The 23,501-nt window shown below is 50.3% G+C and overlaps 1 protein-coding gene across 1 annotated transcript in view; it reads right to left on the reverse strand.

The window, feature by feature from the left end:
* Window positions 1–268: 268 nt before the first annotated feature.
* Window positions 269–23,501, reverse strand: part of TLL2 (tolloid like 2) — a 122,952-nt gene continuing 99,719 nt past the window's right edge. The window contains exons 12-21 of the mRNA XM_042908867.1: window positions 22,651–22,796; window positions 22,033–22,228; window positions 14,507–14,632; window positions 13,610–13,770; window positions 12,797–12,977; window positions 11,775–11,900; window positions 9,341–9,468; window positions 6,166–6,379; window positions 3,541–3,791; window positions 269–1,959 (exon numbers count right to left, since the gene is read on the reverse strand). Coding sequence (XP_042764801.1) covers window positions 1,825–1,959; window positions 3,541–3,791; window positions 6,166–6,379; window positions 9,341–9,468; window positions 11,775–11,900; window positions 12,797–12,977; window positions 13,610–13,770; window positions 14,507–14,632; window positions 22,033–22,228; window positions 22,651–22,796 — 1,664 coding nt within the window. The 3' untranslated portion in view covers window positions 269–1,824. The remainder of the gene's footprint in view (window positions 1,960–3,540; window positions 3,792–6,165; window positions 6,380–9,340; window positions 9,469–11,774; window positions 11,901–12,796; window positions 12,978–13,609; window positions 13,771–14,506; window positions 14,633–22,032; window positions 22,229–22,650; window positions 22,797–23,501) is intronic.

Consider the following 23,501-nt stretch of genomic DNA (forward strand, 5'->3'; position numbering starts at 1 on the left):
CAGGGTCTGTGATGCACCAGGATTTGAGAATGCGGGCGAATCTCCTTCCCGAGCCAAGAGAGGGTGTGGCGAAGGAGACACAGAAAATCAGGGCTGGTCCAGGAGGGCCCGCTCAGTAAAGCTACGATCGGCATTTGTCACACTGCATTGATTAAGGCTCTGACAGCTGATCCTTTACATACATACATATATACAGACATATATTATTATTAATAATAATACTTTGCATTTTTTTCTGTTTTAAGGAAAAAAATATATTTCCATGCATTTCTTCTACCTTTCTTTGTACTATCCTTTGTTTGTTTTACTCCCAGCCATCATTTTAATTAGGCATAGTCCTCTGGGGACATATTCTGATCTTTAAAAAATATAACTTTTTAAGATTTTACGAACACTCTGTTTAAAATGCCATTGCCTCATCCCAAAGGAATTCTGGCGCTTGGGAGCTATCTCAGGTCTCACGGAAAACACTCTCTGTGCTGTCCTGTGTTCAATACCAACCAAACAGGACTTACGGTTATGTAAACATTATTTAAAAATGATTCCAACATAAATACTCTTTTAAAGCTAACATACCACGCTTTTAGCTCATAATGCCCATAGATGCCTTAATGAAATGCCATTCAAAACTACCTCACTGTTTAAAGTCCACCTGGAGGTTCTAAAATTATGTAAACAACATTCTCTACACTTCTCTAGAACACGTGCCAATGTGGTGAATTCTGATTGCAAGTTGGTGATTGAATACTAGTTAGCCTGAGCAAAGTTACCAATGCACTCTTTAACCTGACTGCTGACAGGAAGTTAGTCACAAAGTTGACTTGTCCCACAGATGATGATTCTTACATAACTTTTAATTAACCAGTTTTCAACAGTGTTCACCCCACGAGGGACCTGAACTGGTCCTTCATAGGCTGTCTTTGCACATCTTGCAAATGCAGTTTGAATCAGTTGTCAAGAAGTCAAGGTCAACCACAGGAAGTGCCTTTAAAGCTGGAGGAGGAAATGGTCTTCTAGGCCCATGGAATCCCAAGCATGGGTGGCGTCTTCTCAAAGTCAGCCAGTAAAGGAGTATCAGGAGGATCCAGGATGTTTTCTTCTCGGCAAACTGGGGTCTCTCACCGGCAAATATGTTGCTGGAATTAATAGTGGATGCCTCAGCCTCCTAGTGCAGTTAGGGATGAGGGAATCCCAAAGTGGCAAGGAATGCCAATGACACAGACCGAAGGCTTGATGTCAACTAGTTTTGTGACGACGATTCTCATACTCAAGCTCTCTCTGTGCACTGCTTACCGTGAGTCCTTTTTTAGTCCTGACATCCATATTCTCAGGTTTCCTGGTTGACATGTCCCTGGCAGATAGAAAGCCAAAGTCTCCAGCCAAGCCGGTGAGTAACAACTCAGCCACGGCCAAGCTCTTATCCTCACTGCCCGGTGTAGACGGAAAACAGCCTGAGTCTTCGGGACACAGTCACGCTGCCTGGCACCTACAGAAGCACATCCAGAAATAGAGGAATGACCAACCCAAAGGCCGGCCTCTTGCCCCAGAGGAGCATGGGACAAAGGGAATGAGTATGACCAGGCGTAGCTTGAATGGTAAGTAACTTCAAAACCTTAATCTTAAGAGCCCATGACTGATAATGTTGTAGCCAGAATCAAAAAACATCTTCCCTCTTCCTTGTTGGCCAAACTTCATCAGAGACAGACCTCCAACACTAGATTTTGAGTTTTTGAGAAAAATACTATACACCGGTTTAGGGCAGATTCACAAGGTGCTATTGTTACAAAAAACATTCTCAGTTCCTGTCTTTCAAGAACATCGGCATTATTTCTTCATGTGCAGGGCATCCTGGAACTTGGTGCTAGTGTATCGGGCGTGAAAGCCTTTCTTATTGATGGTGTCATCCGTGTGGAATTGAATCATTAGAGAATCTCCTGCCGAGTAGATCTCTTCCAGTGGCTGAGGGAAGGGCAAGAGAAAACCAGGGGGACTTTAGGTCAGTTGGCTGTGGTTGGAGTTTTAAATACGGAGGATGAGACGGAAGTTACATGAGAACATAGGAAGGCCAGTGCTGTCATGAGGCGTCCCTGGCATTAGAGACTCTGAAGGGCATCAAAACAAGCTCCTTTTCAAAGGAGACCATTGCCAATTCTGCTCCTAAGAGCTCCCCAGGCCCCACTTTTTCAAGACAATCCCAGACGCACAGCTCACATAGAATCTACTGGTTATTACGGGTACAGATGGGCCAGGAACTGCTCTAAGTACTTTCGGATCTTACCTCATATATAAACCTTACGACAACTTTATAAGGTGGTGTGATCTCCACTTTACACTTAAGGAAACTGAAACTCAAGTTCATACAGCTAGACAGGACCCAAGCTCAGGTCTGACTGTGAAGTAGGTACCCCCCATCCGCCAGCTCCTGGGTCACGTTGTGATGTGTCTCCCAGCAGACCAAACACCAAAGCCCACGGATTCAGCCTATGTCCCATCCAAGGACAAAACGTCGGAAGGAGCCTCTACCTTTGTTAGAAAGGTTTGGCCAAGGGGGTCAATGAACGGGAACCAGGTTCCGAGGCTGCTGTCTGCCAGCTCACAGTGGGACCAAACTGGGCTACCCACACATCTCACTGTTCAGGACTCTCCAAGGTTTTCCTCCGCACACGGACCCCATAGTTTCAAAGACTTTATTAAAGGCATGGCATTGGTTACGTCCCACTTTGCCATCCTTTCTTTTTGGGAGGGTGAGGGAAGATAACGGGAAATTATTCAGAGACTGATATAAATGCCATTTTGAGGTTCCGATCAGCAAAAGCAGCACTAGTGACTCCAAAATGATCTGATGCAATTTCAGCCAATAGCAAAGAAGCTTGTACAACCAGCCCTGGAGGCAGAGACAAGGAGGGGCGGGGCCAGTGTGAGCACGCCCAGTGTGGTGCAGCCAGAGAGTGACCGGGGCCCTGTACTGGCCCCTCCACACACTCGCACTGAGTGCCAACTGTATACCAGGCTCTGGGTCAGGTGCTGGGGAAATAGTGAACAAAACAGGCGTGCCCCCTCCAGGGTTGGAGGCTGAGGAAAGAAAAGGTAACGAGAAGAATGATGATGATCTGGAGCATAGCTCTGTGCTCACAGGAAGAGTGATTCGGGATATCGGAGGAGCTTGGAGTTGCTTGGGGAGAGAATTGTGAAAATACGGGATATACAAAAGCATGATTTAAAAAAAAATTTTTTTTTAAGCCTGAAGGCCAAATAAAAATGAGGATTTGGGGGAAGGGAATCCTTTGCAAAAATAGTAGGAAAATCCTCCAGGAAAACGCTCTTACATAGCCGACATTGGTGTGAGGCCTTCCTGATCTGGTCCCAGGCCACCCCCCCCCCTCCCCTCCCCCAATCCTCTCCGACTGCTCTCCCTGTTTGTATCCCGCTGGCTGGTGCTAACGAGTGGCAGGAGTGGCTGGGACCCAACCCCCGCGCCCGCGGCACCTCACGCTCTGAATCGTCATGCTTGGTCCCGGGCCCCGCAACCGGGGCGCTCACCCCGGAGCCGCAGAAGCGGCCGAGCCTGGGCGCGGTGCTGTCGTAGCCGTCGTAGGCCTCCATGTAGTCGTAGCCACAGTCAGCCTCCTCCTCCACCTCGAAGGTGCGGAATATCAGCTCCACGCCGTAGCCGTCCTCCGCCACGATCACCCAGTCACAGCGGGCCTGGCTCGGGTAGTTGTTGTCCCCAAACTGAGCGTGGGAATACAGCTCTTTGGTGTGCACTTCGGCCTTCAGCCTGCCCCCGCACTCTGGAGCGGAGAGAGAGCCGCCACGCCTCCTTGGCACCGAGAACCGTCCGGCGCCCCCACCCCCTTCCCAGCCTGGGCTTTCTCTCTCTCCACACCCGCATGCACGCAGGCCAGCTTTCTGTACGAGGCCTCGCCAGTGCCCTTTAGGAAAGTCTGGCAAATTTCATCATCCCATTTTACAGAGGCGTACATAGAGGCTGAAAGGTCTGAGTTTCAGGGCTTACTGTGAGGGTCCAAATTGGCCCTTACCAGCCAAGATCCTATGTTCCCAGGCTGGGCCGCATAAGGCCTCCGGGAAAACCCGAGCATGCTTCTGGAAAAAGCTGGCTGGCTGGATCTTTACCACTTAATAATCACCTGAAAGTGCTAGAAGCGCCTGAGAAGGGCTCCGGAGCCCCACCTACTTACTGTAATTTGTAACTGTTGCCAACAGAGGGCACCAAAAGCACATCAGACCTCCAGGTGAGCTCTCAAATCTAGAAACCTCAGATTATGGACTGACTTGCTCGTGCATCTGACAGGGCTGACTATAGCTGACTTTGAGGCTCCTGGGGCGGGGAGGGGAGGGCGCCCACAGGTGAGCTGGACCGCATGCTTTGGCCTTGTATTCTGTAGCATTGGCTTCTGGGTTTTTGACTAGGATGGTGACTCTGGTTGGCCTGGGTCCCACACTATCTTGTCTAGGCCACTGGAGACCACATAATATAAATGGATACATGAGAGTGGTCAGAGATTAGAAAAAAAGCACAAGAAATTCTGAAGGTAAGTTCCTCCACTGCCTGTCCTCAGGGTGCTCCACACCCCAGGGTGGGGGACGGGGTGGGGGTGGGGGGGGGGGCAGGCAGCTCCTGAGGGTGTGGCTGCTGTACTGTCTGGTAACACTCGCAGGCCCAGCCGGCCCCAGTCCTGCCAGACAGCCGACTCTTAACCCTCCCTGTGCTCTTGTTTAGAATTTCCTCCAGGTGTGAACTGTCTTTGGGAAATTTCGAGTCCCCGATGTGACATAGGTGGCAATGAAATGAGCGCAGCGCAGGGCAGGATGCCTTCTATCCGCCTTGCCAGATCTTCTCTCCATTCTTCCCCACCTGTTCCAGGCCTCCGGAGGCTGACCTCTAGGCCCACATGGACTAGCCCCCTTGCCCTCCGCCTTCTGGGTTGGGTTCAGCCATGGGGAACACCAGCAGATGAGAGGAGGGAGGAGAGAGGTCAGGGTGTTTAATCCCAGGCTCCCTCCCTGCCTGGTCACCACAGGTTGTGTTGTTCAACTGAAGGGCACAGCTCCAGGTGGGGGGAGGGGGGTTACTCTGCTTGCATACTCCCTCCTTGGGCATCCTGGCCTGGGGTATCACCCCCTGCCCCCACCCCCATGTAGTTCCCGGTCCTGGCTACTGCACTGCTCTTTATGGTGTCCCCACACCCTGCCTGCCCCTTTGTAAACAGTCCCTTTTAAAATTCTCCTCAAATAATGATTCATTTCCTGCTGGGACCCTGACCTACTTTTTCTGTAGGGACTAGAGGGTAGAGTCACCAGTCAATGGCTTTTAACCTTCCCTAGGGGAAGCTGGAACCCTCAAGGAGCTTGAAAGAGTTCTGCAGACACCAAAGTGTTTTCTAGGTGGGCAAGCTAAACCACCTAAGGGTGCCGGGTGTCATTTTGTTTTTCCTGATTCGTATTTTCTGGCTCTGAAAATAAACTGGGTGGGGTGGGGGCTGTTAAAGCTCACAGGGTCCCAGGATCATGAGCTCAGACTCCAAGTGGGCCACGGGCAGTCACTGCTTTGGCAAAGGGCCACAGTCTAACACCGGGATCAGAGAGTCAGTTATTTCTGTGAGTAATGTTTTAATGGCTAAAGAGCAGAGCCCGTTTTCTTACTGACATTCTTCTATTTAACAAAATAGATGTGTTAGTTATACGCATATACATTTTCCTCCAAAGGACCAAATAGAGCTATTTACATTTTAAGTGGAGGAAAAATAATAGATAAAGAACCATTTTCCATTTTCCAGAACTTGTCCTCAGAGGGTGAAAAGGGCTGCTCCCCACCGCTCAGCTCCCAGACTTTCGGATTTCACAGACCAGCCAAATTACAGATAAATTTTGAAAAGAGGATGGGAAGAAGGAAGGGAGAGAGGAAAGAAATGTGACACCAGCAACGGGATTGCCCACTTCAAATGCTGTCGATTAAGGACATTAAGAGAAAACCACCCTTCCCCTCATGGTTGCCCACGTTTCATTTTTGAAGGGACATTTGATCACACGCCTCCTACCCCCCAAGAGTCAGAATGAAAGGCAGTTCCTTCCCTGCCGCCGTCACCCGTCTGTCTCCAGTCTACATGGACATCAGCGGGCGGCTGGACATCCTCGCTCACGTACCTGTGCTGTGCACTGCCTGGAAGCCTTTCCTCTGCACAGAGGCATCCGAATAAAACCTGAGGAACAGGCTGCTGCCTGAAGCCACCACGGGGTCTGGTTTCTTGCTGCCACAGAAACGGCCAAGGATGGGCGCCAGGCTGTCGGCTCCGTCGTAAAGCTCCAGGTGGTCGTAGGCACATTCTTGGTGCTGCTCGATCTCAAACTCATTAAATGTCTGGGGAACGGAAGAGCAGAAAGTGAGGCAGGGGCCTGGCACTCAGCTGGGGTGGGGGCCGCCTCTCTGGGGGCTGGGAGAGGATGGGGGGAGGCAGGACACTCGTCTGCCCCCACCAGCCTCGTAGGGGGCATGGCGCCCAGGTGAGGACAGCGACATCTATAGCGAGAGTCTCAACTCGGGCCCTCTGCTGGTCCCCAGGCTCCCCCACGAGGCAGTTATATGAGCGACTGCTGCTGTGAGCACTTTGCGGGTGAGATGGCTGGGCTCCCAGAGCTGAGATGCTTGTTGTCAGCCCCAACAGCAGCAATGGCCAAGTGCTCACTGCGCCGGGAGCTGTTTTAAGCGCTTCACAAATATAACCTCGCATAATCCTCACGCCCCTGTGCTGTGTCTACAACTACAACCCCCATTTTACAGAGGAGGAAACTGAGGCACAGAGAAGTCAGGCGACTTGCCCAAGGTCACCCAGTGGTAGAACTGGGCCAAGGCCAGGAGGTCTACCTGCAGAGCCCTTGTCTTTAACCTCTGCACTATACTTGAGCATGAGTGATGTGGATGAGGCTGTACGAAGTGCTCGCTGCTCTGTGTCTGCACCCTCATAGTGTCTGGCATTCGAGGAGGGTTTTTTCCATGCAGAGTCCTGTGCCAAATGTTCACGAACATTTTCTCACTTAATTCTGATGGTGCTGTGAGCTAGTATTACACCCAATGTGCAGAAGGGGAAACTGAGTCTTAGAAAAGTGTCTTGCCCAAACTCACACAGCCAGAGTAGGAGGGAGCTGGACGTGAGCCCAGCCAGCCTGACTCCAGCCCACACTCCTAACCATCACCAGGCTATACTGCCTACCTCCTCCCTGCCCCCTGAAGACCGTCCCCCAAAGCTGGCCAGAGGAGCCCCTCAATTCTAGGCCGTGCACCAGGGACTGGGCAGCTGAATGACTTATGGCCTGCCCATGGCTTCCAGGGAGATGGGACAAGGTGAGAGGGGACAGTGTTAAATGAAGGCATGAACCAAATGACAGAGCAGGAAGAGAGGACTTGGGGGGATGGGGTTGGTAAGGAGGGTCTGAATTCATAAGAAAGTTTCTGGAGAGACAGGACGGGGATGGAGATGGAGAGGGGTCATTAGCAGTGTGGGCTCTCGTAGGAATGATAAACACAATAGGAATGAGCAAAGCCCTTCACACCTTACAGAAAGGGAGCTGGGTGGAGGGTGGTACAGAGACAGTGGGCAAGAGCAGGAGGGGGGACCAGCGGCATCAGGGTGGATGAGGCAATGGGAGGGACACCCATGGGACACCTTGTTGCGGTGCCCATACAGGGAAACACCAGCTTCTTGGGAAGTATTTGATTCACATTTTCTGTGTAAGCAAAAAAATGTGTAAGCATTACATTTTTGCGTAAGCAAAAAGATAGAGCATGATCAGTATATCCACCATGCACTTCCCAAGGGAGTTTTTTTTTTTTTAACTAGAAAACTTGTAAATTTGAGATCTGGCCTAACTCTGGCCACTGGATCAGTTGCTTTAGTTCCTTAGCACTGTAAAGAAGAGGAAGACATTTAGCAACTGCTAAAATCTTGTGCCCCTTAGAAGCACGACTTCCAGTTGTGCAGGCTGCACATTCCCACCCCCAGGGGGCGCCATTCCCCAGCCCGCAGCCGAGAAGAATGTTGCTGGGAACCTTCCCCGCAGAAGGCAGCGTTGGGGAAGGAGTGCCTTACTCTAAGGCACTCTAGTTCACCCTCACCCAGATTCAAGGCTGTTCTGACACCCAGGAAGGCCGCCGCCACATTTCCCCCATGGGGTGCCCGCTGTGAGCAGCCTGTGGTCATGGGCTCTGCCTTCGCCACCCCTCACTGCCCTGGGCCTGGCACAGACAGACACCAGCACCTGTGCTCTGTTCTGGGGGCCCATCGCGAACCTGTCCTCCCCTCTCTCACCTGCCAGCAAACACCCTCGAAAGTCCCCGGAGCCACTGTCTGCTTATCTTCACGACCTCCTTTGTTCTCTCCCATTCTCCCTGCATTATATTGGCCCATATTTCAGAGGAACATCTATGTGCCTTCTGAAGAGCTCACAAACCTCAGAGTCAGAAAGACCCTTTTAAAAAACGTCTGTCTGGAGTATACCTTCTCCAGCTAGCAAAAGAGTTTTACACTCCAGGATCTGGGGTACTCTGGGGGCTGAGAAACGAGATTTGTACCACAGACTAGTTTCTCCTTTGAAATAACCAAGTATGGTACGCACACGTACAATCAAATGCACGAGGGACTTTAAGGAAATGCCTGGAAGATACATATTTTTTAACTCAAGAGAGAATTAGCACAAATAACTTAATCTCTTATTGTTAATTTTTAAAAATGTAAGTTCTAGAGAAATACGGATAATAATAAGCATCCACTGGAGAAGTCTGGGCAAGAAGAAACATATATTTTTCCCATGCGTGTACATACACTATTGTGTATGCATAGGAAATTTCTGGAAAGATTTTCCAAAAAGCGCTCAGAGAGGTCATTTCTGGAGTGGGCATGGGAGATCTAGAAGCTTTTGATTCCCACTTGCCAACGCTCTGTACTGGTTACTTTTTTTTAACCCTGAGAATGTATTGTTTTGTCAAAAATTACAACTGGAAACCAGCGAATCTGAAATAGCTCTACCGATCTGTGCCGTGAATGTCACCTCATACCGGTACCGCTGTGAACAGGTGCTCTTTAGAGGGCTTTTCTCACCGCCGCCCTGTGCTGAGAGCTGTGTGTGTGTCCTCTCTTAATCTGCACAGCAGCCCGCGAGGGGGGGTTCATTAGCATCCCCATTTTCCAGATAATGAAACTGAGTTCTGGAAATGTTGAGCAACTTTCCCAAGTTTCAGAGCTGGAAAGTGGCAGCACAGAGACTCACAGCCACATGCCTCTGAAACCAAAGTCCGTGTTGTCCGTAAACTATGAAAATGACTCACGAGTTTCACCCTGTGGCCCGCGGTTGAAGAGATGTTCCAGGTACACTCCCTCCGACTGGGGTATTTGTCAGGCCAGTTGGGGCTCGCCAGGGTCCCCTCTGCACTGCTGATCTTGTGCGCACAGCCAGCTAGGGGCGATGGGGGGACACATGCAGAGAGAAGCAGTTCACTTGTGGGCAGCACCAGAGGCCCTCTGGGGGAGTCTCCATCTCTCCTTCTTATTTGTCATGTGGTCATTACCAAAAGTGGGGGCAGGGGTCAGCCCGAATCAAATGTCCCCTGGCTAAAGATTTGTTGACTTATTTGGTTTCGCTGCCTTCCTGTGGGCTCAGATGGCTCATCTTTCGCACTATCACCATTCAGGTCGTGGTTATCATTGGACATACGGTAGTTGGTGGTCAAGACCACAGGCACCGGCTCAAAAGGACTCGGTCCCACTGCCTTCAAGCTGTGGGACTTGGGGCACTCACCTAAGCCTTGGTGTCCTTATTTGTAAAAGGGTGCCAGCTTGGTAGGGGGATACATGGATTAAATGAAATGATACATGTAAATGGTTTAGCAAGTACCAACAGAGGTCTTCATCACTGTGCTTTCTTTTTTAAAAATTTTTTAAATGTTTATTTTTTTGAGAGAGAGACAGACCACAAGTGGGGGAGTGGCAGAGAGAGAGGGAGACACCGAATCTGAAGCAGGGTCCAGGTTCTGAGCTTGTCAGCACAGAGCCCGACGTGGGGCTCGAACCCACAAACTGCGAGATCATGACCTGAGCCGAAGTTGGGCGCTTAGCCAACTGAGCCACCCAGGTGCCCCCATCACTATGCCTTCCGCCTGTACTTCTTCCAGATTTTCAAAGCAGTTTCATTTGGAGACTACAGAGGTCGCCCTGGTTATGGTGCAATTAGCAGAGACGGGTTCCACGACTTGCTCAGTGTGTAGCATTTCGGTCAACACTTGGAATGTGTCTCCTCTGGGCTGGGCACTATGCCAAGCATTCTGAATGCTTTCTCTCATCTGATCCTTCTCACTTTCCAAACGAGAAAATAACTTGTGGGGCCGGGGCAGGGGGGGGGGGCGGGGAGTGACTTGCTGGGGAGGGGCGGGGCCAGGACTTGAGCCCAGGCCTGCCTTTGCTGTAAATGGTTGGGGAACAGAGGGAGCGTGTACCACCCCTGCGTAGCCAACCAATGCCGCCCCGCCCCACGGCTGCTGGAGGGGGCAGTTGAGGGGAAGGAGAAGGGGGAGGGGGCAGGCATCAGAGGGAGGGGGTTTCTGCTCATTGCTGCCTCCACTCTGCAGCCACACAGACAGAGCACAAATGCCAGTAGGGACAGGGGCTCAGCTTTTGGAACATCTGCTGCCACACCCCCCGCCCCATAGGAAGGCAGCAGCTGTTCAGTTGGCGTGGCCTTAGTGGGGTTAGATCCCTCCTGGCCTCCCCCACACCACGGGAGGGAAGCTTCGTTCTGACCCAGGCCCACCTCACAGGAATCTGACAAAGACTTTTAAGTTCCGGGATGACAGGTCCTTCCAAGTTCTTCCAACCTGCCTCCCAACCAGCCCACTACTGCCCATGTCTGTGTCACAGAGCTGGGCTTGGAGGGTGGCCTGTACCCTGCTTCTGAAGCTGTCTTAGCTTATCCTGTAACATGTCAGGTAGGCCTGATCAGACTCTGTGCACCCCAGGCAAATCTCCTACCTTGAAATGTTTGTCCCGAGGGAACAAACATTCTTCACATCTTCCTTCCTCCTGATGCCCTCTGTGGGGCCCTGTGCTGGGGCCAAGGCCTAGAGGCCTGGGTGCTTATCAGAGATGCCTAAACTCCCTTCACAGACAGGGTGATAACAGAAGGAGGCTCTTTCCAGAATGACTGGACATTCAAAGGCATCTGGCCCTGAACTCTGAGTAGTAAATGGAGCAGGGAGCAATCTTTTTCCAATTCCGTTTTATTATTAGACCTGCATATGGCAACTACTATTATGACATAGATGGTTGATATGCATTGACATTTCAAGTGCTTAATAGGTGCCAGACTGTCTGAAGTGCTTTCTAGGCATGCTTTCATTTAATCCCCATACACCTTTAAGAAGGGGGTATGTTTAGTCTCTTTTAGAAGAAGAAACTGAAGCTCAGAGAGGTTAAGTAACTTGCCCAAAGTCCCAAAGCCACTAAGTAGCAGAGTCAGGGTTTAAACCTAGATGGTCTGATTCTAGAGCCTGGGGGTGTAACCACTTTGCAATAATCACTCCAGGAGGGCCCCTGAGGGCCCCTGCAAGCCTCCTGGGGAAAGCCACCCTTCAGCAGGAGGTCAAGGAGGAGGGAAGGCAGACGCTGAGGGCTCGGCAGACCAGAAAGGCCCCTCGCTCTCACTCTTACACATGTGCACACCTTGGCGGCCAAGGTCAGCCGTGCCTCCCAGCTGCGGTCTAGCCTTACCTTCTTTACAGTCGTGCCCATTCTCGTGGAGCCGGTAACCGTTTCTGCACCGGCACAGATAGCTCCCAGACGTGTTGACGCACTCGTGCTGGCACCCGCCGTTGTCCTTGGCACACTCGTCCTTGTCTGAGGAGATCAACAGACTCTCCTAAGGGGGAATGCCAACTTGGGAATGTCCCTCCCACCTTAGAACTCTGCTCAAAAGTAGCCTCCATCAGGGAGCCTCCCCTGTATGTATATATATATATATATATATATATATACATATACATATATATACACACACACACACATATATATATACATGTATACATATATACATATATATATATATATATATATATATATATATATATACATACACATTTTTTACCCCTGCTTCCTGCCAAAACAAGGAACTCCTTAAAGGATAGGCTAATATTAATAATAGTAACAATAATAAAAATAACTGCCATGTGTTGAATATTTATGTGATGGGCACTTCCCAAAGCACTTTCTGATGTTTATGTATTTTTGAGAGACAGAGAGAGAGAAAGCATGAGCAGGAGAGGGGCAGAGAGAGAGGGAGACACAAAATCTGAAGCAGGTTCCAGGCTTCGAGCTGTCAGCACAGTCTGACACGGGGCTCGAACCCACAAACTGCAGATCATGACCTGAGCCGAAGTTGGACACTTAACTGACTGAGCCACCCGGGCACCCCAAGTCAATTTTTGACTGTCTCTCAAAAATACATAAGTCAATACACCTTTCTGGCCTCCGGGACTGACTGGGAGAGATCCCTGTGACTTCAAGCCACCCACTTTGTGGCAGTTTGTTACGACAGCCCGGTAATAATATAACCACCAATATAAAAAAAATAACAAAACAAACAAAACCTGGATCCGGGCATGCCACTGCCAAGGCTGAAATACTGTGAGGGCAGGGGCAGTGGGCAGAGAGGGGGTGAGCAGGTGCCCCCGAGGCTGAGAGCCTACACAGCCATGTCCCCCTCGGCCTGGGACCTGGCCTCCAAGCCCCCACACCTGAAAAGAAGTGGGCCCTGAAGCCCCGTTTGGAGACCGTGTTGTCTGACTTGAACTCCACACGCATGTTGTTGCTCTGGGAGGTGATGACCTCGGGCATCTCGGAGCCGCAGAACTTGCCATGCAGCCTGGCGTCGGGGGACAGGCCGCTGCGCACCTCCACAAAGTCGTACTTACAGACCTGCAAGGGAGCGCCACGGGGAGCCGCCCGGTCCTCCCGAGGCCCCACCCCACAGTCAGTGCAGGACCCCTTCCTGACAGCCACACCCTGCCTAGGGGCCAGACCGGCTCAGCCTCATCCAGAAGAAGGGAGGGGCTTCTCAACTCTTACTGGGGTCCCTCTGGCCCAACGCGTAGGCAACACGGGACTCTCGCGACTAGCACTCTGGCTGGAGGGCTCTACCTGGGCCTTGGCTGACTTGGTCATCCCATGACCACTGCCCAAAGGAGGAGACAGGCAATTCATACCATCCTGGTCCCCGGGTGCGTCTCACCCCCTCCATTACCCTCAGTAGGACGCTAACCCCCAGACTCCTACCCCAGGGGACATCCTTGTCTTGACCGCCTCCCACCCCCAAGACCTGCCTCCTCCACTCTGGTCCTGATTCTCCTTGGGTCCGTCAGTGACAAGAGGACCAAGGCACCGTGTCTGCAGAGGACGGACAGCTGAAACCGCCACACCAAACGCTCCCAGAATCTGCCCCGCAAAGGGTGTATGACTATAGGAAGCTACGTCCCTGTCTGCCGAGCCCCTCGCTGGTCTGCAGCCCTGAGCCACGTCCCCACACAAGGAATTAGAGTGCAGAAGCATACATCATTGCCTTCCAGTTCAAACACTTCAAACTGGAGGGAGATCCGGTACTGAGCAGGGGCCACCACCTGCCAGACGCAGTTTTTGTTTGTAGGATACTCCTTCGGCCACCCAGGGCTGGTGATGGTTCCGTTCAGCTTGGTAATAAAACCGCCACAGGCCACTGCACGGGAGAAACAGAAGCAAGACTCATTTGGTTTTCGTTCCAAGTGACTGTGATTTCCCCCAAGCAGCAATAAGCGGGCTGTTCTTTAATACAAAAGAAAAAGAAAGAAAGAAAAAGAGAAAGGTTGACAATCTGAACTGATCAATCCAGCAGCGTTTCTCCCAGTCGGCTTCAGCTGAGCATTTGGAGGGATGAAGCTGAGGACAAGCCTTTACCGCTTTTTAAAATGATGACAACACACGCGTGCTTACCTGTCGCTCAGTGGCATAGCCGGGGACTCCACATGACTTGGACCAAAGGAGCCTTGGCAATGTTTGTACCGAGCTGTGCACTTTACCTGGCTTACACGAACAAGCAGGGTCAGCCAGGTGGGCAAGGAAAACGGAACGCCAGGCAGGTAGAAATGGAATGAGTGAAATGAGCTATCAGCTGAGTCACACCTAAGGGCGCAGAGCTTTTCTTTGCTTTTCTTTTTTATCTGATAATCATGTGAAGTGTTCACGGTCACGGAAGAAAATGAACCCGTCAGCGCCTGGGATGGAGTCCTCGTAATTTGGGCAGCCCCCTCGCACGTGGGTGACTTTGTGGAGCTATTTTTCGTTCCGAGAGCCGGGGACATTACCCACCACAGATCATGTCACCTCACAGCCAGCCGGCTTCCCCCTCTCCTCCCCACTTCTCCCAACTTGTCCCTTATCCTGTCTCATTCTAGCGTGGTGGGTCCAACACCAACCTTCACACGTCTTCTTATCGGCAGCCAGCTCGTAGCCAGGGTCGCACGCGCACTTGTAGCTGCCCAGAGTGTTCACACAGCGCTGCTCACACCCGCCGTGATCTGGCCAGGAGCACTCATCCACCTCTGTGGGAGAGGAAGGCGACCCCGGCTAAATCACCACAGAGCTGCCTGGTCTGTTCCCCATCCCATTCCACGCCCCAGGGTCCCTGGCAAATGACCTCTAAGAACAAGAATGGTTCCTGGTGACCACCTCCCAGGGAGGCTCATGCCCACATCTCAGACACTGGCAGCAGCCATAACCAAAGGGGAATTCTCGAGAACATAAGAGTAACTTGTTACCCAGAGGGAAGGCTCCTCTGGAGGAGACCAAGCCTGGATGATTTTATTCTTTGAAGGGTTCAATCAGGGAATACGGTGTGATTTTTAAAAAATCTCAAAGGTTCCACACCGGAGACTCAATCAGTTTTAATGCCATGGAATTGAGGTTCCTCCCAAATATGGCACTTCTCAGGGACATTAAGTGGAAGATAAGAACAAAGGGACACATTTCTAGATGAAGATATAAAAGTATTTTCTAGAGACAGAACCAGAACCTGTGATTTAGCGTTTTATAAATAATCTGAAGAGGTGTGCTCAGGGAGATCTTCAAGATTACAGAAAACACTGAGCTCTCAGGTTAGCCAATACTCCCAGGAGAAACTGGGGGAGGCCACAGTGAGACTGAGTTAGCAGGGGAGTCAGATGGGATTCAGCACTGACAAGTGTCTGGTGATATGTTTGGGGCAATTAAATAACAGCAAGCAGGATGCCAGGAGAGCTGTCCTGAGGAGCAACACAGGAGTCACTGGAGAATCTGCCCGGAAATGTCAGCCCATGCATCACTGGAGAAAAGAAAAACCCAGGCAGTGGGCATTGCCTGGGAGAGGATCAGAAATAAAAGGAAAAACTCCTGATTTTCTGTTGCCAGCCTGCGATGCATCTATCCCCGAGAGGGGAGGTTGTGGCCTCACTGAGCCAGAGAGCCCAGAGAGGGCACAAGACACGGAGGCATCTTCAAAAACAAAACAAAGCTGAACAAGTCCAATCTAGGAGGAAGAAAGGGTGGGGGTGGTATGGGCTCATAACATCATGGAAGGTAGGAATAGAGCAGGCACGGTGTTGTCCACAAAATCCTCAAAGACGGCATTACACGTAAAACGAGAGAAACCAGGACATCTTGCAGTTAGTTAAGTCCTGAAAAGATCCCCCCCCACCCCCAGTCCTGCCCTTAGGCAGCGATCCTTTCAGTAACATTTCTTACAGATGGTTTTGCATGTCCTGCTCGAAATTCCCCAGAGATAGGACTCTCACTGCTTTTCAAAAGTATTTCTTATCCTTTGGAATTTGAATTGTCAAAATTCTGGCTCCTTGCAACTTCCAACCCATTGGTCCTGCAGAACATGCAAACCCTTCAGCCGTGATGTGTCCCTCTGAGCTGCCCTTTTCTGACTCAAATAGACCAATTTCCTTCCAGTCTTCCTTGTCCACGATGCACAAGACACTCATGCACCTGCCCGCTCTTCACTGGGCAAACTTAGGTAATTCTTAGAGTGATGCGTTGTTGGGCTCAGCCAAACTTAAGTAAGTTGGTCAGTAGGGGGACTGAGTTCAGGAGGCATGCTCTAGACACGGGTTTGAAGTTGTCCGTGGGCTCGAATAAATGCAAGCATTAAGTATGCCAAAATAGTAAGCATCTGGCAACCACTCATTCCTTTACAAAAGACAAAGTACTTTCTTTGACATTTTCTAGAAAGTATAGGAGGAGAATCAATGATAAGAAGAAATGGAAAGAATCCAATGTTCTAGAGTGAGCCTCACAGACCTCGGTTGGATCCACCACTGGATCTTACCCCAACCGGTTGGGTGATTTAATTTTTCTGAGTGTTCCTCCTGTTTTAAAATGAGAATAGTGCCTACTTTCAGGGTTGTGGGGGTTGAGAATGAAGGGTGTGAAGTACCCAGCATACAGACATCTGGTACGGAGTAGCACTCCCTACAGACAATAGCAAGATTGCTTTTGAAATCCCAGTGGGTGGACAGATATGCTGATGAAGGGAGTGGAAAGGATAAGGTTACCTGAGCACACCTGAATCAGGTGAGAGCACAGTGCAAGCCTGAGGAGGGGAGTGAGACAAAGGTGTCAAAAGAAGGACAAGGTGTCAAAGACTGGCCAGTGATGGAAGAAGAGATGGGCAGGAAGGCAGCACAGCAGAGTCAAGAAACTGGCAGGTGAGCGCAGGGGGAGGGCAGAAAAGAATGATGGAAGAAGCTCATCAAAATAGACCAAGACAAACACAAGACCTCACAGCTGGGGGGTGAAGGGAGTCTCTGATGCCAGAAGATGCTATGGCGATGGGCAGGACACACGTTTGTCATCGGCAAGAAAGGGAAGACCACAGATGAACAAGTCTCCTGGTGCAATCTTAGCCATGTGGAGGGAGAGAGGCTGGTAGATTGGATTTGGGCTGAAGGCAACAGGAATATAGTTCCTCCAGGGACTAGAAGGGTAGGATGTTTGTTGAGCCCAGGAAGGTGGGTGAAAGATACAGGGTTACATCTGAGCTCCCTCCAGCTAAAGCAGTGGGATGTTTGGCCATTTTCAGCTGTACTCCAGCTTGGGTGGATGGTGTGGAAGTGTACCAGGGCCCCACTCTCGGTGGGACACTGGGTGTCCTTGGAACCACTCCCACACTTTGATGAAGCAGCATCTGCTCCAAGCCCACAAGTTCATGCTTGCTCTGGCCTACCGTGGTCAAGAGCCAAGCCTCCCCCAAGAATCTGGGAGGCTGTGGGTGTGGGTAGGAAGAAAAAAGGCTGAACTAGACAGGGCTCAGCCATACAGAGTGGTAGCTCTGTCTTCCTTGCCTTCTTCAAGCGGTAGTAGTGAAAGAGGGTACCATTCTATGCTTAGATCATGAGATGGCTCAGAGAGGATGCCAACAATTGTTTCAGAGAGAGTTGAGGAAAGAGGAGTCAGGGCACCTCCTTAAGCTTTTGAAGAAGCACCTGAAGGAAACCAGTCTGCCTCATCGACATCCCATGGTGGTCCATTGGCACTGGGACAGAGGAGTATGGGGATCAAGGTGGGAATCATATTCTTTATGTGAGGAGTATGGGACCAAAATGGCTCTGCCAACCTTCAAATGCTGCTGCCATCTCCCAAAGTAAGCGGAGATGAGCTCTGCCTGCTGCCAGGCCAGCGGGCTCGGAGAGGACTGCCATCTGGCACCGAGAGAGGGATGCAAAGGCCAACTGGCACCCTGGTCAGTGCCATGCGCCAACTGGGCTCTGGGCAGAGGCTCGTGCCAACTGGCACCAAGGCAAGAGCTTCTTCGGCTTGGTCCAACTCCTCTGGGTGGACTTTGTAGTTAGTCTTCCAGTTTCTTTCGGTGGAGGAGTCCTGACACACGCACTGGGTGCTGTGTGTTCCCAGGACACCCTACTGATGGCTTCTCTGGAAAAAGGCTGGGCCGTCCAGTCTCCAGACCTGCACTGACCGATGTGGTTGCCACCAGCCTGTGTGGCTATCGAACACTTGAAATGTAGCTAGTCCAAATTCAGGTGTGCCGTGAGTGTAAAAGACGCCGGATTCCCAAGACTTAGTATGAAAAAAAACCCTAAAATGTTTCGTTAACTTTGTGTATATAAATTACATATTAAAATGATAGTATTGCATGTGATGGTAAATGATTATAAAACTGATATATTGGGTTAAATAAAACATATTCAAATAATTCCACCTGTTTCTTTTGGGGGGGGGGCAGGGTGAGGGACGAGGTTGCTACTAGATAGTTTAAGATTACATACGTGGCTCACTTTTGTGACTTGCCCTCTTTTTCTGTTGGACAGCACTGCTCTAGACTGCGGTCTCACCTCATTCTTTCTCCTGGGAACCCCGAAAAGTAAGCAGGGAAAGCAGCAGGAAGCTCAATCCACAAATGAGGAATCTGAGCCTCATTATTCTTTCATCTATTCATTCCCTGCCCAGTGAGTATTTACTGAGCTGAGTGTGGGCCAGGCGCTGGGAATATAGTGGAAAACAAAGCAGGTACGATCCAGTCTCAGAAAGGAAAACTGACCTGCCTGAGAGCAGACACCTACCTAATAAGGAATGAGGGCGGGATGAAAAGCCGAACCTCGGACACTAAATCCAAGGCCCCTTTCCCCATATTCCCATGGTATTAAGGGGGCAGAAAGGCGACAGGTGTCAGAATCAAGTCACAAACACGAATGAGAAACTCAAGCCCCCTGACTTTCCCTTGCCTGAGACTGGCAGGTCTTTGTAGTGGGAAGAATGCACTGGGGACCCTACAGAGATCCGGGGTCTGTTCTGGCTCCGCCAGTTTGGAATTTCAGTTTCCTCAATTTAAAAATGGGGGTAAAAATAATGCCTACCAAGGGGTTGTTCTGAAGACGAAGTGAGATATCTCATGCAGTTTCTAGCATACTCAGTAGACCTCTTTTCTTTCCCCTCCAAGAAGTGTTCTGAGGTTTCCAGCAATGCTCCTGCCCGTTTTCAGGTTCAGAGTCAAGTCTACTGACATCAAGAAGACATCAAGCCGGGCCTGTGCATTAAGTCAGTGTAGACGGGCCTCAGTAAACATCTTCCTGGGCATCTAAAAAAGATGTTTGCGAGCTGAGAAGTGAAATGCCCTTGAAGTGTGAGGCGGGGCAATGTGGCCCTGCCCCCAGGCTGGGGGCCTCCCGGGTCCACACGTCCATGGTCAGTGTCATCACCCATTTGCCTGCAGTTCTCTTTCACCACCTTGAGCTCCTGAGGATGACTGTGCCTTCCTGTGTCCCCAGCCCCCAGCACAGCACCTGACACATGGCTTGATGGCTGCTGAATGATGGCTAACTGCGGAAGAAGAAGAAGATGGGATCTTCTAACCAGCAAATGGAGCTGGTTATCGTGGGTACTGAGAGCGAGCCAGCTCGGTCCCCCACAAACCAGTGCAGCATCACAGAAGGAAGCACTCCTTTCCACTGCGTTGATTGGCATCTCAGGAAGGTTGCCACAAAAAAAAACACAGGATGCTCAACTACCTTTGAATTTAAGATGAACATTTCTTACCATTTCTCAGCACGGTATGCAATGTTTGGGACATGCTTATACTAAAGGATCGTTCTTTATCTTATATTCAGATTTAACTGGGCACCCCCCCCCCCATTTTTGGTAAATCTGGTAACCCTACACTCCAGCTTTAGCTGGTCCTCTCAAAAACATGCCTCACCGAACCAGGAATGAGGTGTGGGTGGATCGTGGGTTTCCGACTCCCCAGAACCAAACTTACAGAGCTCAGGGTGAGAGTCAGAGGAGGAGAAGGACAGAGGTAGAATAAAGCCTCGTAATCATTTGTGACATGGGGTAAGCAAACTAAGGCCTCCCGAAGCTGCCCACGTCCCAGTCCCTGGAACCTGTGAATCTGTTACCTTACTTGGCAGAAAGGGCTTTGGGAGTGTGATTAAATTAAGGATCTTGAAATAGGAGGTTATCCTGGGTTATCTGAGTGGGCCCACTGTAGCCACACGGGTCTTCTTACCGAAAGAGGGAGGAGATCAGGGTCAGAAAAAGAGATGTGACAGTGGAAGCAGAGGTCTGCGGTACAGCAGGGGAAAGACCCAAGTGGCCAGTGCTGGCTCGAAGGTGGAGGGGCACCTGAACCAAGAAATGCAGGAAGAGGCAAGGAAATCCGACCTCCAGAACTACCAGATGACAAGCTCGTGTTGTTTTAGGCCACCGAGTTTGCAGGAATTTGTTACAGCAGCAGCAAGAAAATGATACCTGGCAAGAAGAAACTGTCATGTCATTTTTGCCAGAGACAAAAATAACCACTTCAAAGACTCCTTCTTTAGCAAAGGCAGTGCATGGGTCTAAACATTATACCACGTGCATTTGCTTACACTGTTACATTTTCCCCTGTCAGCTGTGCAACAACACATCTGTAGAAGTGGAAGATCTGGGGTTCAGAGAGGTTGTGTAACTTGCTTAAGGCCACCCAGCGAACGTTGCTGCTGCTAAGTCACACGCAGTCCGGGCCAGGTTGGGTACAGACTGAATTTCCAGGCATCTCAACCACAAGCTTGAGCTGCGTTTGAATTATACCTGCTGTGGCCTGGGTTTTTTGCTTGGGAAAGAATTGATTAAATTTTCCTCCCATTATTGAAAGCATTATGATTCTTGTTCTGTTTCTGCTTGGGTTTTGCTCTCGCAGATGCCTCAAGACAAAAGAAAAAGAATCCCACATATCTGTGCGGCACTTTCCAGCCTGTGGAGTCTCTCGACAGCCATCATTTTGTTGGGGCTTCACCACTGGTTAGGTAAAACGGGCAGATTTCTTCCCCTTGTTTGACAGAGAACAAAACTGAACTCTCAATAAAGGACAAAGAGCTGCCTGCTCAGGGGTGCACGGCTTGAAATGGGTTTTTCTGACACCCCTCCACTTATACAGAATCTGGGAGAAAGGGCTAAAGAGGGGGCAGATGGAGAGAGTGGGAGTAAGAGAGGGACCGGAATTTCTGGATTGACACAGCCAGGAGTCCTTGGAGAGGAGGGAAGGAGAGGAAAGCAGCTTCCTACTGGATGTGAATAGTGCCACACATCAAGGGATCTCAGGTGTGGATTAGATAACACCATTCAGTGGCTGCTGGTGTGCTACCAGGTGCCCGATCACAATGTGCTGGGGAGTATCCACGCTTCCCTTTGAGAGTGTGGTCTGAGGGGCTTCCAGGAGGTCCCCGAGAGCAGAGAAGGAAGACCTGCCCACACGAAGGAGTCCTGAGAAGCCCATTCTGCTGGGGCCAGGAATGCCGGTCTTCCCATGGCATTCTGGGTCTGCTTTCATGAAGACTGCAACACAGCCATGGAGGTCTGTTCCCTGAGCACCACCCCCTCACTGTCCTCCCCACCCTGACCCACTTGAGGGTAGACTTGTAGGCTGGGGGTGGTGCCTCGGCTGCTGAAGACCGAGGCTGCCTCTCTGGCCCACACCGGGGAATGTAAAACAATGCTGCAGAAAGAGTTGGGGCTTAGGGGTCAGACTGCGCTTGGATTCTTGATCAACCACTTAACTGAGTGACCCAAGCAACCCTTCTCGACTCTAACCAAACGTGATCCAAACCCAACTCAAAGGGTTATTCAATGACATCCTGTAAACCAAGTACCTTGCACAGTTCCTGACACACAGTAGGTGCTCAATTAATGAGACTGACTGCACAAATATTTATTCTTATCAATGCTCATTCCCTAAGGTTCACTAAGTTGACCTTGTAAACTTACTAAATCTAATTTCGACGCCAAGGCTGCTCCTGCTCCTGAGTCCGTGGCGGACTTTGTTAGAGGCAGCTCCACTATGGGTCACCGCCTTCTCCCGGCAGGGAGCCTTGTTTGACGCTAAGGTTCCATATGGGTTTTATGATTCTTAGGCCAGGGGGGCAATACCTCTTCCTGTGACTAAAAATGGAAACAAACTGCTAATTCATACCCTTGAAAAAATTGGCTGCAAAGCCCGCTTTATTGATAGAGCCATCGGACACAAACTTCATCCACATTCTGTTGGAGCTCGATTTCACATCTTCCGGCTTCTCGTAGCCACAGAAATGGCCAATCAGGGCACTCTCTTCCGTGGGGCCGTCGCGGATTTCCAGGTAGTCGTATGCACAGCTGTCATGCCTTTCAATCTAAACAGAGAAACAGAGGCAATGTGAAAGGTGACGGATGGTCTGGCTTTAAGGTTTTTTTATGTAAGAAGGGAACTGAAATAGCACTCTCAAAAATCTAGTCTAGGGTGGACCAAATTGTGCAGACTAAGAGATGATAAGTAGGGAAGAGCGATTCTACAAAACATCCTGGGATCCCCTCCTAGACTTTTACTTCCCCCCCTTCTACCCAGGCAGCCATCAGAAAGGCGGTGGAGACAATTTCAAAGCCTGCAAAGATTTTGATATCAAATGCCCAGGTACAATGCACCGTGAGCTTGAAACGGACTTAGGTTCCTGTTTTCAACCAAAAAAAATGGAAACCCGTCTTTATAGAGCACAGAGTGTCTGGCAGAAGTTTATGTTTACTTCCTCCTGGGGAAGAAACCCTGAGCAGTACTCACCTCAAAAGCTTGGAAGGTAAGCCCCACGTGAAACCCTTCCGAAACCGTAATCCTCCAGACACATTCCTTGGAAGGTCTGTAGTCATCCGGGTAGTTGGGAGATTGAATCTGACCAGCGTCTTTGTTAATATCTCCCCCACACGTAGCTTTAGAAAGAGAATCGGGAAGAGAAGGAATGGGGTCCTTGGTCAGACCTTTAGGAAGGAAATTCATGGCCACTTATCACCACTAGGTGGCTCCACTTGGCAACATTTTCATTTCCAGCCAACCAAGACTGTGCCTCCGGAAAGGCACGATTTCGTTCGTTTGCAACTCTGAATTTTTTTCATATAAAGAAAATAACCTTGCCTTTTCTGTGCATCAAACCTTTTCTGTGCCTCTACCTTTTCTGTGCATCAAAATCACCCGGGACATTTTTTGAGCTGTGGAAGCAGGGGCCATGTCCCCAGAAATTCTGATGCAAGTGTGTCTGGGGGCAGGGGGGAGGGGGGTGCTCCAGGTAGCTGTGATGTTTGAAGTCCCCAAGGGATTCTAATGTAGAGAGTAGAGGACTGCTGGTGCGGAGGGACCCACACCTGCAGGCGTGCGTGCACGCGCGCGCGCGCGCGCACACACACACACGTTATTTCTTTTATAAAAACAAAATTTTGGTGTCTGCAAAATTACAATTTACCCAGTAGGTGGGACAAACTGAAGCAGAAATGCCCTGGTGGCAGCCGCCTAGAGCCCAGACCTATGTGTTCCCACAACTCGATCACCAGGGTGGCCTCAAAGGCCCTTTCAAAAAGTGTCCTTGTAAATACCCTGATATTGTCCAAAGTCTTCTTTTCATAAATGAAACAGAGGCCCAG

The sequence above is a fragment of the Panthera leo genome, chromosome D2 (genome assembly GCF_018350215.1).
Source record: "Panthera leo isolate Ple1 chromosome D2, P.leo_Ple1_pat1.1, whole genome shotgun sequence".
Taxonomy (NCBI): Eukaryota; Metazoa; Chordata; class Mammalia; order Carnivora; family Felidae; genus Panthera; species Panthera leo.